The 13,475-nt window shown below is 40.3% G+C and overlaps 1 protein-coding gene across 1 annotated transcript; it reads left to right on the top strand.

Annotated features, from left to right (window-relative positions):
• Positions 1-8,424: 8,424 nt before the first annotated feature.
• Positions 8,425-12,857, top strand: CHRNA9 (cholinergic receptor nicotinic alpha 9 subunit; the record flags this gene model as incomplete). Its single annotated transcript, XM_079534226.1, has 5 exons — positions 8,425-8,494; positions 9,610-9,755; positions 10,544-10,698; positions 11,333-11,865; positions 12,307-12,857. 5 exons carry the CDS (start codon positions 8,425-8,427, stop codon positions 12,855-12,857), a joined length of 1,455 nt encoding a protein of 484 aa, XP_079390352.1.
• Between the last annotated feature and the right edge of the window lie 618 nt (positions 12,858-13,475).

Here is a 13,475-nt window from a genome sequence, read left to right as displayed (position 1 = left end):
GCATAGGCTGCGACCTTGGAAGCAGTAAGTGGTACTAAAGGAAGAGCAGTGGGTTTTTGATCAAGATGGATAAAGAGGGCTCTGGTGGGTGTTGTAATACTGTGACATAAATCTGGCAGAGGAGAAAGAATTGGAGAACGTGTACCACAAAACCCATGCTTTCTTCCCTATGTGTAGCTTCCCATCAGGAGCAAATGAGCTTTTGGAGTACAGACCTGCACATGTCTCTATTAGTGATACACTTGGATGAGAGCAGCTCTCTGAAGTAGCGCTATTAATATGCTGCTTTTGCTAGTGTCCAGGAGTACAGCCAGTAACAATTCTGTTGCTAGGACTGTTCCTACTTATAACTGTTTGTATGCTATTTTTTTAATTCACGTTTGAGGAACTGGCTTTTGCAGTTTCACATAGATTTTTCCAAAAGCTGTAGCTGCAGGGTCTCTGTAGGATTGTCTGTCCACTGCAGCTCAACTAGCTGCCTGTATTAATCCTTCATGCTTTTTCTATAACATATCGATTCTGTTTTAGATTCTGTCTCAGAGTAGAACACCCCTTCATCAAGCTGCAAGGCAGCTGAGCACTTGGCAACAATACCTCTGGCAAAGTCCCCTGCCAGTTGTTGGCAGGCAAGCAACAAAAGTTTTCCAAAGCATGCAAACCAACCAGGTATAATGCATGGTTATAACTTTTTGATGTTAGACCACACATTTGTTTTATCTGAATTGTTTTTATAACCTCATATCTCCTTTTGCAGAGCTACAGAATAGGCTGTTAAGCCTCTAAGACTCAGATTAGTGTTGTTGGTTAGCATTTCTAGATAGCAGATTCTTTGATTTATGGGCAAGATAATGTTTTTCAGTGCAGTCAACTAAAGAAGTAGTGAGCATTCATTTCAGTGCATCTAGTGTTGGGTGAAACACCACCTTGGCTTTAGACTATCACTTAGAACTTTGTAGATGAAAGCCAAAGGTATGAATACAGCCTCTCAAATTTGTCCTGGAGCCACCGTGTTCATCAGATCTTAAGACAAGAGATACTATCTTCAGCTCCTTGTGATGCTTTGTCCCCAAGGTCTAAATGACTGTTGTGCCAGAATGAACACAGTTACAGGCTTTGAGTAAAACTGTGTGTTTACTACAGTTCTCTCAAAGGGAAATTTTTTAGCTGCGTTGGGTAAAGTAGCTGTGTTCATACTAGAAAGTGCTTTGCTGGGATTGCATACAGTTATTCTTAAACCAGTAAAAAGCTGAGAAAATAAGTGAAGCCTAAAACTGGTTTGCCTGGGAATCTGCTGCCTGTACCACCTCTCTGACTAGTACACCACTAGCTGGGACTAGAGAGTGAGAGGTGCAAGAAATGTCTGATGATCCTCTGCTCTAATTGCTGCCTTGTCTGTTGTTTCTCTCACAGGCTGTGGTGTCTAGGCCTGGTGCGCTTGATGGAGTGCTGTCATGGGCATCTGGTTTTGAGCCAGCATTCTGGGCAACCTGAGCCAAGCATGACCAAGCAACACCACATATGGCGATATATTCTTGTTGATGCAGCTTGGTCAGATTCTATTATGTGAGAACTGCAAGAATCCTCAAGGAAAAGGAGTGCCTCCAGTTACCGTCTTTCTGTTATGAGGAGCTGCAGGTGCCTTGCTGTTGGGTGAAGCCAGAACTTTTTTGAGATCAACCTGATTTGTAATACCAATGGCTTAGTAATACAGAATCCCCAGCTATGTAAGTGTGGCTGGGAGATCTGTGTCTCTGTTCTCTGGGTACTTCTATTTTTTTTTTTTTAACCTTTTCTGTCCTGTCATTGTGCTTTCAGGAGAAATCTTGAAGAGATCTTTCATGATCACATTATGAGTGTAAATTCAGAATAATTTGAAGGCAGAGTTGCGCTGGATTTCTGCCAGCATCCTTACTGTCAGGACTTAATTTTCAGAGTAGTCATCAAGAGGGAAAGAGCCAACAGATTTTTTTTTTTCCTACCATCAGATGCAGCCTGGGGACGGGAAATCTAAAGAATGCGAGTACCCATGTACCACGTAAGATGCTTTAACAGCTAAAACTTACAAAAAGTTATTTTCCCTCAGAGATGAGTAGTTAGCTGGCTTATGCTATGATGAGGTTTGTCAGGCATACATAATGTTTTTATTTTGGGATGGTTAAGAAGTTGCTATGATATATGTATATATATATTTTAAAACAGGCAGCTTTGCAGCAATTGTGGGCTTGGAAATTAGTTTTATGGGCTTAGAAAACCACTCTTGGAGTGGGTTTATCAAGGGGAATATTTTATACTTTGAGTGAAGCACTTTTGTTGCTCTAAATTCTGAGAATGTGGAGAAATTCCCTGGGTGGGCTGTTTCGTATGATTTGATGGAGCAGAAACAATAAGGTAATGACAGTTTGTCATGTAAATGTCTACTTAGTGTCTCTCTTTAGGAGATATGTATTATAATGAAAGCAAAATTGTATATGACACTAGCTAAGTAGCAGTATGAATATTGCTGTGGCAGGCATCTTGCAATTAGAGTTCTGTGAGTCCTTTGAAAGCAGTTACTTTAGATTGATACATTATGGTCTGGAATTGTTCCTTGTCTCTATCTTTTGGCATGCTGCCTTTACAGCCGGCTGCTCTGTATTAGTACACAATATTAGTCTTTGTGGGGAACTCAGATAAGGACACAAATGTTTGGATGTAACTTATTTTGTGAAGCAAGTCAGATGTGAACTTATGAGGAAAGCAGGCGTTTTCAGAGGATGCTAGATTCTCTATGCAGATTCCCTTGTGTATGTGATGAGATCTGATATCCCTTTAAAGATGTTATGTCTGGTCCCTCTGCACCCTCTGAATTGTAGAAATGAAACTTCAGATACTACCTCAGAACTAATGTTACTGACCCTTTAGTCCTGTTTCTTCAGATAGCAGTTTGCTGTTTTGATGCTGTCCACCTCAATCTGAAGGAATCTCTTCTGGGGAACCTAGATTTGTCTTCAGCCTGTACCAGTTGCTGGGTACTCCCTGCTGCTTTGGAAAGCTGAGGTAGTGTGTCTTCCATGGCTCGAGAGTGTTCAGGCAGGAAAATATTGAGTCTTTCTGTATAGATCCTTGTATCAGGGTAAAAATTTCTGTAGTAATCCAGTTTGGTTTAGAGCATGAGGCTGCTTGTCAGAGCAAATCTGTGATTTGGAACAGTGTTTAGGCCCAGAGGTTGTCTTTCTGCAAAGTGTAGATCCTGTGATCAGTCACTCAAAGGCATGATGCAAAGCTGGAAATGATCCCAGTGATAAAGAGCTGTATATAAAATAGCTTTTTGACAGCTCAAGCTATAAAATAGCTTTGTTCTTAACCCTGCCAGATATTTGTTTCTCAAGGACGGATAAAATCCTAGGCAGCATGTCCTAGTGGAAAAGGATGTATGTGCTGCATCTTAGATCATATCAAACAATACAAGGCTTTTTAGAACAAAAGGCTCCTCTTCAAATGCTGCAAGATGATCAGTAGAACTGTATATGTAAGTGGGCCAAAATAAAATTTATTTTCAGAGCTCATGACTAACATTTAACAGGATTTAGTGTTTCTGGAAAATATAGCTAATATTCCACATTATCTCATGACCTAACATGCTGAACACTTCTATGTATTTCCTGTCTTTTGCACGTACTACAGAAGAAGAAAATATGAATGAGTGTGCTGGTTTCAGGTGGTAGGGGATTTTTAGAGAGAAGGAAGGAGGAGGCAGTAGGTGGGTGAGAAAATGGGGCGGAGAGAAACATGCTGCATTTAAGTGAAGTGCTGTACTCTGCTTCTCTGGGGCAGGCAGAGCTAGGCTATTCTGCTGGCAGGAATAGCTGTTGTCATTCCTCCTTAGAATAACCGGTCTTAGTAGAAGAGAAGCTTGACTCTGAGGATAGTGTGCTGTTTGACCCTATCACAAGATAATATTCTGTAGCAAATGCTGAGGAGAATGTGAGCACAACAGCTTCTGGGAAGAAAAATTGGCAGGAAGGCAAGTAGAAGCAGACTGTGAGACGCTTCTTACAAACTGTGCTTAGAAACCAATCTGTTCTTCTTTATTGTTCTCTGATGAAGGAGTGGATTATAAATGGTACAGACGGCCTTGAGGTCTGTGATAATACAGTATCTGTTGCTTTTTCAGTTGGAGGTCTAAAAACTCTTCTTGTGTTTCATGCAAGAAAGGATGAGAATGTTTAAGAAAAAAAAGTCAAAATCTTAGCCTCAGGGGTAAAGGATTATTTGAGGCAGGAATGATTTTACAATTTGTTTCAGTTTTAAAAAAAAAAAAAGTTTTTAAACTTTCCTGCTTTGTAATTTGTCCAAGATTAAAAACTTCCAGATTCTAGATATTTAATATGCAAAGAGATCCTCCTCACCTTCAGTCTCTCCATAAAATGTATGCAAAGTTAACCTTACCTTGCATGGTGTTATGCTGCATTTGTATTTTGCAGGTTTCTGCACTGCAACTTATGTGTTTGCCTGGAACAGTGAAGTTACTTGTCATGAGAGTATCACTCAGGCTCAGTGCACTGTGGAATGAATGGTACAATGTTGTCCCACTGAATGTGAATACAAGCACAGTGTCAAAGTGTGTACTGGCTATGAAAAGAACAGAGCAAAGTCAAAAGTTTGAATAAAATCATAAGGAAATGCTGGATATTGTGCCTTAATTTCTCTCTGCATCACCAGAAGCAGTCAGTGCTCTAAGCATGGTTTCATATTGTAACAGTTTTTGACAGTGATTTATATTTGCTTGCCTGAGACCTTCCTGTGATTAACCTCATGTATGTAATTTAGGCAGACCTGGAGCCACAGTTAGCCACTAAATAGTTCTGTTCTTTCTGCTTACCTTCTTTGAAAGGAAGTCTTGTCTTTGCTCATCTTGTATTAAACAAAAAGTAAATAATCAGCAAAATTAATCCAAGTATATCAAAAAGTGAAGGTACTTATAAACAAGATAAACAAAAATCATCTTGAATGTCTGGGTAAACTGGTGGGCTGGCTAACAGGGCCATCTGCTGGTTGATACACTCTAGCAAGATGGCTTGTTTCCACCCAGTCGAGAAGTTTAGTTTTAGGAGAAGTTAATGACTGGAATCTAACTTGCAAACACCTGTGACTCTGAAATTCTCTGTGTAATCTGCTTTGTACTTATATTCCTGACTTCATAGAAGAACATGTTGCTGGAAAAAACAGAACTGTTTGACAAATTTATACTCTGTTCAACTGTTAAATGGAATATTTCATCTGGGAGTAGTAGTACTATAAATTAAGCCACAATTTTAAACTATATTCCAAGGAAGTGTGGGTGTCTAGTTGAATCTCTCAGATCATTAAATAACAAATCTTTATACTCACCTTCACACAAATGTCTACTTCAGGGATGTTTGGTTTAGAATCACAAATCAGATTTATTGGGGAAAAAAATCTAGTGGAGACCAATGGTCTGACATGCTAAGACTGTTAAAGTTCTTAAGTCTTTAATATTGAAAAGGCTTTTGGATGTATTCTATATGTTTTTGTTAGTACTGTGTAGTCAGTGTAGCATCTCAAGCATCACAAGTATTTCGTGTTTTACTAGTGTGGACTTGCAGCCTGGAAGGCTGACTGGATCCTGGGTTGCATCAAAAGAGGAGGAGGCCAGAGGAAGTGACTGTCATTCTGCTGCCCTCATGAAGCCCCAGCTGGAGTACTGTATCCAGGTCTAGGGAACTCCACAAGAAAGACATGGAGCTGTTGGAGTGGGCTCAGAGGAGGGGCCATGAAGATGATCAAAGGGCTAAAGCACCTCTCCTGTTATGAGAGGCTGAGGGACTTGGGCTTGTTGAATCTGGAGAAGAGGGGGCTCTGGGGAGACATCATTGTGGCCTTCCAGTACTTACAGGGAGCTTATAAGTGGGAGAGAGACCAACAATTTATGGGGTCTGATAGTGATAGGAGAAAGAGGAAATGGTTTTAAATGAGAAGAGATCTATGCTCAGCCTTAAAGGGAATCCTTTTTATTCAGAGACTGATGAGGCACTGGCAGAGGTTGCCCAGAGAAGCTGTAGATGCTCTATCCCTGGAGGTGCTCAAGCCAGGCTGGATGGGGCCCTAGGCAGACTGCTCTGATGAATGGCAGTCCTGCCCATTGGCTGGGGGGTGGAAGATGATCTTGAAGGTCTCCTGTGACTCAGTGCATTCTATGATATGCATGCTCACTGTCTGTATATAATGTATGCAACAGCTCCTATCTATTTGACAGGAATATACTGGTTACACATTTATAGTGAGTAATATGAAGTTTATACACATGTAGGAGTAAACTGAATAATCAACATATACAGGCATGCTTCTTGTGTACTTATTTTGAGAACCTAGTTTCCTTTGGAAATATCATATTGGTTATTCTGAAAGAAATGCCTCCTTCTTATTTCTATGGAAAATACAGTAGATACAAAGAGTGCAATAACACCGTTTGATGGAGCAAATTCTGAACTATAAAACACCCTTTTAAAAGCCAGTCACCACCAGTGCCCGTACGCTTTTGCCCAGTGCTGAACAAGAGTCTGTGTGCAGTGCTCATAAAAACCTGCATGGCTGTCTGGAACGTGGCTTGCCCTTCACATTGTTATTGTCACTGCTGAAATGCACCACTCTCTCTGTGCTCACAACCATTGTCTGCTCTTCGTAAATGTTCAGCAAGCATGGAAGAATGTCAAGGGGTGCTATTTTTCTTGCGTGGAGAAATTCAGAGACACCCTTTGCTTCGTATTCACTTCTGTGTCAGTTGCCATTTTGTCAGAGTGCCCTCTGCTGCCATACAGCAATTAAAAGTAACAGAGTATTGGTGGGAAGGTTCAACCTCTGCTGCCGTACCACCACCATCCACCTCAGGCAGCATTGCTTTTGAAGTAGCCCTTTTAGTGTTCTAAAGTAGCATGGTTCTTTAATGTATGGGGTTATATACTAATTACAGCATCAGTCTGCACATCTCAGCAGGTCTGTATTTCTAGTGCAGCAGTTCACAAGATTGTCTTCAGCCTGTGGTGAAGAAATATGACTCTTGGTTCTAGAAGTGCTCAATGTCCCCTGGCAATTGTTGCCTCTGTTATCAGTAGTTCTTGGTGTAGCTACATCTCTTCCCCATGGCATCACTTTGATAGGTCAAAACTTTGTTTTGTTAGTATACAAGTAGGTAGGTTGTAGTTTTTGCTGTGTGACATATTGGATGTGGAATGTTCAGGTGTAACCACACCAACTAAATGTCGAGGAGGATATTATTATCCCTCTGCAATACTACAGGCTTGTGGCAGAATGGCTGGAAAGCTGTGTGGGGAAAAAAAGGATCTGGGGGCTTTGGTTGATGCTCAGCTGAACATGGTCCTGCAGTGTACCCAGGTGGCCAGCAGCATCCTGGCTTGTATCAGAAATAGGGTAGCTAAGAGGAATAGAGAGGTGATCGTCCCCCTCTACTCAACTGTGATGAGCCTGCAACTTGAGTAATGTGTGCAATTTTGGGCCCCTCACTATGAGAAAGACATTGAGACCCTGGAGCATGTTCAGAGTAGATCAGTGAAGCTGGTGAGGGGTCTGGAGCACAGGCCCTTATGGGGAGCAGCTGAGGAGATGGGATTGTTCAGTCTGGAGAAGAGAAGGTTCGGGGCAGATCCTACTGCTCTACAGCTGCCTGAAAGGAGACTCTGGCAAGGTGGGCAACAGCCTCTTCTGCATAACTAGGCATAGGACTAGAGGGAATGGCCTCAAGTTGCAGCAGGGGGGTGTTCAGGTTGGACATTATGAAAAATTTATTCTTAGAAGGACAGGCCAGGTGCTGGAAAAGTTGCTTGGAGTGGTGAAGTCACTGTCCCTAGCGGTTTTCAAGGAAAGGGTAGATATATTACTTAATGGACATGGTTTAGAGGGCAATATTAGTAGCAGGTGGATGGTTGGACTAGATGATCTTAGTGAATCCGTGGGTATTGAATTTATCTATCTATTTATTTTGATGAGGGTTTCACAGGCTTCACTGGACTGGTTTTGAGCAAGATATTCCTGAATGTAAAGTCACTAAATCTTGACCTGCTGGAGAAATGAAAAATGTCTGATCTATGAAGAAACATAATCTTATGTTTGTAGGGAGAAAAGCAATGTAAAACAGTTTTCCTACTGATATCCCATCCGTTTGTTGTCTTGCACAGCATTAGCTTCAAGGAGGCAGCTCTCAGGTTACGGAGAGAGAGGGAGGGTTCAGCAGAGCCCCAGGCATTGCAGGAACAGAGGCCATCTCTCCAGGACAACTGACAGCTGCAAGAGGACTGAGTTGCTTCTAGCTGTACTTCAGTACCATAGTAACTCATCTTTTGTTACAGTTTTGGATAGTGATAAAAATTGTCATGCTTCTGGGTGAACAGTTTTATTTAAGGTCCAGAAATGAAGAGAAATAACCTGTCATCCTTTTATGTCTCTCTCTGGTTGCTGTTCACAGCCACGATGCTTCAAGGTGAGAAAACACTTCTTGGTAGCTAAATACTGCATTGAACTTTATTCTACTCATATAGGAGTTGGTGTCCTGATGTGTCGTACTTGGCTGAGCTCCAGAAGTCCCCTTCATGTGTGTGTTTTTCTTTGGCTTTTATTCTTCATCTTTCAGATGTATCGAGAAAATGAAGGATTCTGTATAACCAGATAGATCTAAATGCTCCTTATGAAACTTTTGTTAAGATTTCTTTTTAATCAAGAGGTTTTTCTTTGAACTCTGGTTAGCCCAGGAAGTAGCTGTGAGTCACCAAAGAGCGATGCGTTCCAGAACGCTTGCTTCCTACCTTATGCCAGCTGGCATTTGTACAAGCCTTGTGAATGTCCCTATCCTGGTCCTTTGCTTGCAAAAATGCATGAATCTAAAGATAATAGAGACTCTGTCTTGAAAAACTATAATGCATAAAGTAGTACGGAACAGCAAAAGCGTTTAAAGTTTTGGTGTATTATCCATGGCATGTGGATAGCAATAAATGCCTCCAAATATATGCTGTGGGAAATGTGTTGGTCCAGGGATGTGTTCATGTTTCGTGTAATTGTTAAATTGTGAAGAAAAGCAGCTCGGAATATTTCCAAGTACTGCTTAAAAAGAAAAAGGGTGCAGGGGGGATGAGGTAAATTCTGAAAGTATCATGAATCTATCAGTGCTGTGTTTAGGGAGATGTCACAAGTTATTAGCTTGGGAGCAGGTGTGGCTTCAGGCTTTGCTTGTAATTTTAGTTTGGCAGATGTGTCTAAGTCAGTAATCTCCATGCCTATGAAAGAGGTGAGTAAAATAAATGTAGTGATATTTACTTTCAAAAATGGCAAGAATCTCTGGATATAGAGATTTTTTATTTTTTTTTTTTTCATGTAGTTGTGAAAAGCTAGGGCTAGCTATTCATTTACTACAGGTGAATGTTGTCTTTATTTGAACAACTTTATCAGGTTTGCTCTGTTTCTGCACTAAATTATATTCTACAGTATTTGAATGATAAATATAGAAACTGCTATATTTAGCATTTGGAAGCTATTGGAAGGGGATGGCAGCTGATATTGCTCAGTGCTTAATCTGATATACTGAAAAAATCTATTATCTAGCTGTAGAATCAGCCAAAGGGAAATATGCTCAGATGCTGTTCAATGAACTGTTTGAAGACTATTCAAATGCTCTAAGACCAGTGGAAGACACAGATAAAGTGCTGAATGTTACCCTTCAGATAACATTGTCCCAAATTAAAGACATGGTGAGTAAAAATACAGTTCTATTTTTCTGAAAATGTGCAGAAGTGTACCAACTGCTAACTTGTTTGAAGTAGAAAGCAGCTTGCATACTGCTGTGGCAACTTCAGTAACGATTCCTCACAAGGGTCATGTTCTGCAGTTCTTAATAGTCTTATCTGATTGCAGTTGTACAACTTCCATTACGCGTCTACAAACTTACAGCTGCTAAATTGTTAAGACTTTTTTTTTGTAGTATCAGTTAAGTGTTTGTATTCCAGCTTTCAGGCAACTTTTGCTACTAAATAGAAAGAGGGAGTGTTTTTTTCTAAGGAGCAATTAATTTCTCCTTAAACCTCCTATTTTAGCTTCCAGTAACTTTTTATAAACTTAGTTTAACAGATACACTTCTAAGGCAAAAGAAAATTTGTCTGGAAGGGAAAAGAAAAATCACTTCTGACTTGTGAATTACAACTTCAAGACCTCAAGCTTTCAGAGAGTTTTAAGCTAAATCTGCTGTTATTCTGACCCTGGAAAAAGGAACTTTTTAGAGATACAAGAGCATTAGGTAACTGTTTTTAAAGCTAGGGAGGGTGCAGGGAAAATAACTCCTTTTGAGAGGAAGGTTTGAACAAGAGAGTCGAAGAGGATCGACTAGAGAAGCTCCCCATATGTACACTATATGTACGTATGTATCTGTCAGTATTGAGCACTGCTTTGGGCACTGCTTTAAAGCTGTACAACAAATGCTGTCAGTATCTAGAATGTACTTTTTTCACCTTGAACAAGAAATATTTTTGTATTTTTTATGCAGGATGAAAGGAACCAAATTTTAACAGCTTACTTATGGATTCGACAAAGCTGGTATGATGCATACCTCAAATGGGATAAGGATAAATATGATGGATTGGATTCTATCAGAATTCCAAGCAATTTGGTCTGGAGGCCAGATATTGTCCTCTATAACAAGTGAGTGAGGCCAGAGAGAATCATCTTGAATGGGTGTAAGGGAGAGGGTAGAAGAAGAAATGACTCATGGAACCTGAACTTCATTTTACCTTAGCGGGGAATATATTTGTTGTCTTAATGTTTATTATTAATCATCCCAAGAGCCACAGATAAAATAGTTTGGCAATTGATCCAGCTACATAGCAGAGCTGCGGTAAATTTCTTGTTTGCACTGAGTTTTGAACATTGTCAATCTTAAATGCTTTCTGCAGAGGCTGCTGAAGAGCTCTGGGTGCCTACAGAAGGGCAAAGGCTCCATATCTTGTCTGCTCTCCCTGGCCAGTAACGAGCAGCAGATTTTTTAATGAATCTGGTATTTCACTGTGCCCTGTTTGAGGTCAAGTTTGAAGAAGCAATAGCCAAGAAATACAGTACAATTTAGTTTCACTGATGTTTGGCACTAATGGGGTCTGGTACTTGTAAATAATGTAGTAAGTAATATAGCAAGTTTCTAGTAAAAATCAATATGAATTAATAACACATTTTCAGAAGCATGCTTTTAATGCTGTGAAGCCAGGATCTCCCCCTGGCTTTCCCCAACCCATGCACTGAATTGCTGCATGTCAATCTTGACTGTTGCTTTTCTGTCTTTTAGGGCTGATGATGACTTTTCAGAACCTGTGAATACTAATGTTGTGTTGAGATATGATGGAAAAATCACTTGGGATGCGCCTGCTATCACAAAAAGCTCATGTGTAGTGGATGTATCTTATTTTCCTTTTGACAGCCAGCAGTGCAACCTTACGTTTGGTTCCTGGACCTATAATGGTAATCAGGTAGACATCATCAATTCTCTTGATAGTGGTGACCTTTCTGACTTTGTAGAAGACGTGGAATGGGAGATTCATGGTATGCCAGCGGTTAAGAATGTAATCACTTACGGCTGCTGCTCTGAGCCTTATCCAGACGTAACGTTTACGCTGATTTTGAAAAGGAAATCATCTTTCTACATATTTAATCTTCTTCTTCCTTGCATTTTGATCTCTTTCCTCGCTCCACTGGGATTCTATCTCCCCGCAGACTCTGGAGAAAAAGTGTCTCTAGGTGTTACAGTTCTTCTTGCTCTGACTGTGTTCCAGCTGATGGTTGCAGAGATTATGCCACCCTCTGAAAACGTACCTCTGATAGGTGAGCTTTACATGCTTTGTCCTTAAGCATGGCTTATTGAAATCAGGGCTGTAATGTCGGATTGACTGTGTCATGTATGGCTTTTGGGAAGATAAATGTTGGCTGCGTTTGTTAAGAAAAAAATAATAATCTAGTGAAATACTTGAAGTATGCATGGTATTCGTACAGTTAAACTGAAGCTCTTTACATTTACTTGATATTTATTTTTAGTTATGCTAACTTTCTCACCAGAATTAATTCCCACTCACATTATGACTTGCTGTATTTGAGTACCTTCCTTACCCATCTATCTAAGCAGACAGGACCTAGCCTTGATCTGCTTTCTCTCAGTGTCCCGCCCCCCCCCGTCCTTTCCAACCCCTTTGTCACTCTGCTATTTCTGCAATGATTTTTTTTTTAATGTGGATAGCATCTTTAATATAATTTTATTTTGTGTTCCAGGCAAGTATTACATAGCAACTATGACCATGATCACAGCCTCCACTGCACTGACAATCATTATAATGAATGTACATCACTGTGGCTCAGAAGCAAAGCCTGTTCCACAGTGGGCCAGAGTGGTAATCTTGGACTATATGTCAAAAATTTTTTTTGTTTATGATGTGGGTGAAAATTGTACAAGTCCACGAAGAGAGAAAGAACAAGAACACAGGTTAGAGGGCGGTGACATGTGTTGGGGGGCAGATGGAAAGAGTCACCTTTCCAATGGAAATGATGATAGTGATCTCAAGGAAAATCTGAATGGAAATTTGAATAAAAGCTTTGGAGTTCATGGTGAAAATGATAGGGAGAATGTTAATTGCTGTTCCTGTTACAAAATGCTGATTAAAAATATTGAGTATATTGCTAATTGTGTTCGAGACCATAAAGCAAACCGGGCCAAAGGAATTGAGTGGAAGAAAGTGGCAAAGGTGATGGACAGGTTTTTCATGTGGATTTTTTTTATCATGGTGTTTTTTATGAGCGTGCTTATCATTGGGAAAGCAGCTTAGCTGCAGATGAGCGCGTTTTGTAGGTATGAATGTACTGAGTCAGCTCCTTTCAATGGAGCTGTGGTGTAGGTGTGCTTCTGAGGTCTTTGTGTCTTCCGTTCTGTAATAATAAACTATTTCAGTAGGCTGCAACGCATGTTGAGACATTGCTCAACTGAGGGCTTTACTAGTGACTTCATTGCTATTAATAAAGGAGTGCAGCCCAGATGAGGCTGTTGGATAAGCAGTCTTTGCTCTGTCTTGATGAATGGTGGCCATGACTGCAGATTGACCAGGTGGAGCATTGCAGTGAAGGAGCAGACAGCCTATCAGGGTACTCTGTATTCAGAGAGCTGCATCTCTGCTCCTTGAAACTTAGCTGACCTTTTCTCTCTGCCAGAACAAAGTTGGGGTATTTGCAAGATCATGGCAATTCCTGGAATTTATCTCTATATGGCATTGCCTTATTATTATTATTATTTTTTGCCCTTATTTAGCTTATTTTCCTATCTTCACTTTTTTGCTCTTTTTTTTTTTTTTTTTTTTTTTTTAATTTAATTTAATGGCTTTTTTTTCTGGTCACTGCTCATATCCGCTCATAGCCCAACTTGTCTCTCTGCTCTTTGGTGTGCCTTTCGC

Source organism: Tetrao urogallus, assembly GCF_951394365.1.
Source record: "Tetrao urogallus genome assembly, chromosome: 4".
Taxonomy (NCBI): domain Eukaryota; kingdom Metazoa; phylum Chordata; class Aves; order Galliformes; family Phasianidae; genus Tetrao; species Tetrao urogallus.
The sequence above is the reverse complement of the archived record's forward strand: the minus strand, read 5'-3'. Positions and strand labels throughout refer to the sequence as shown.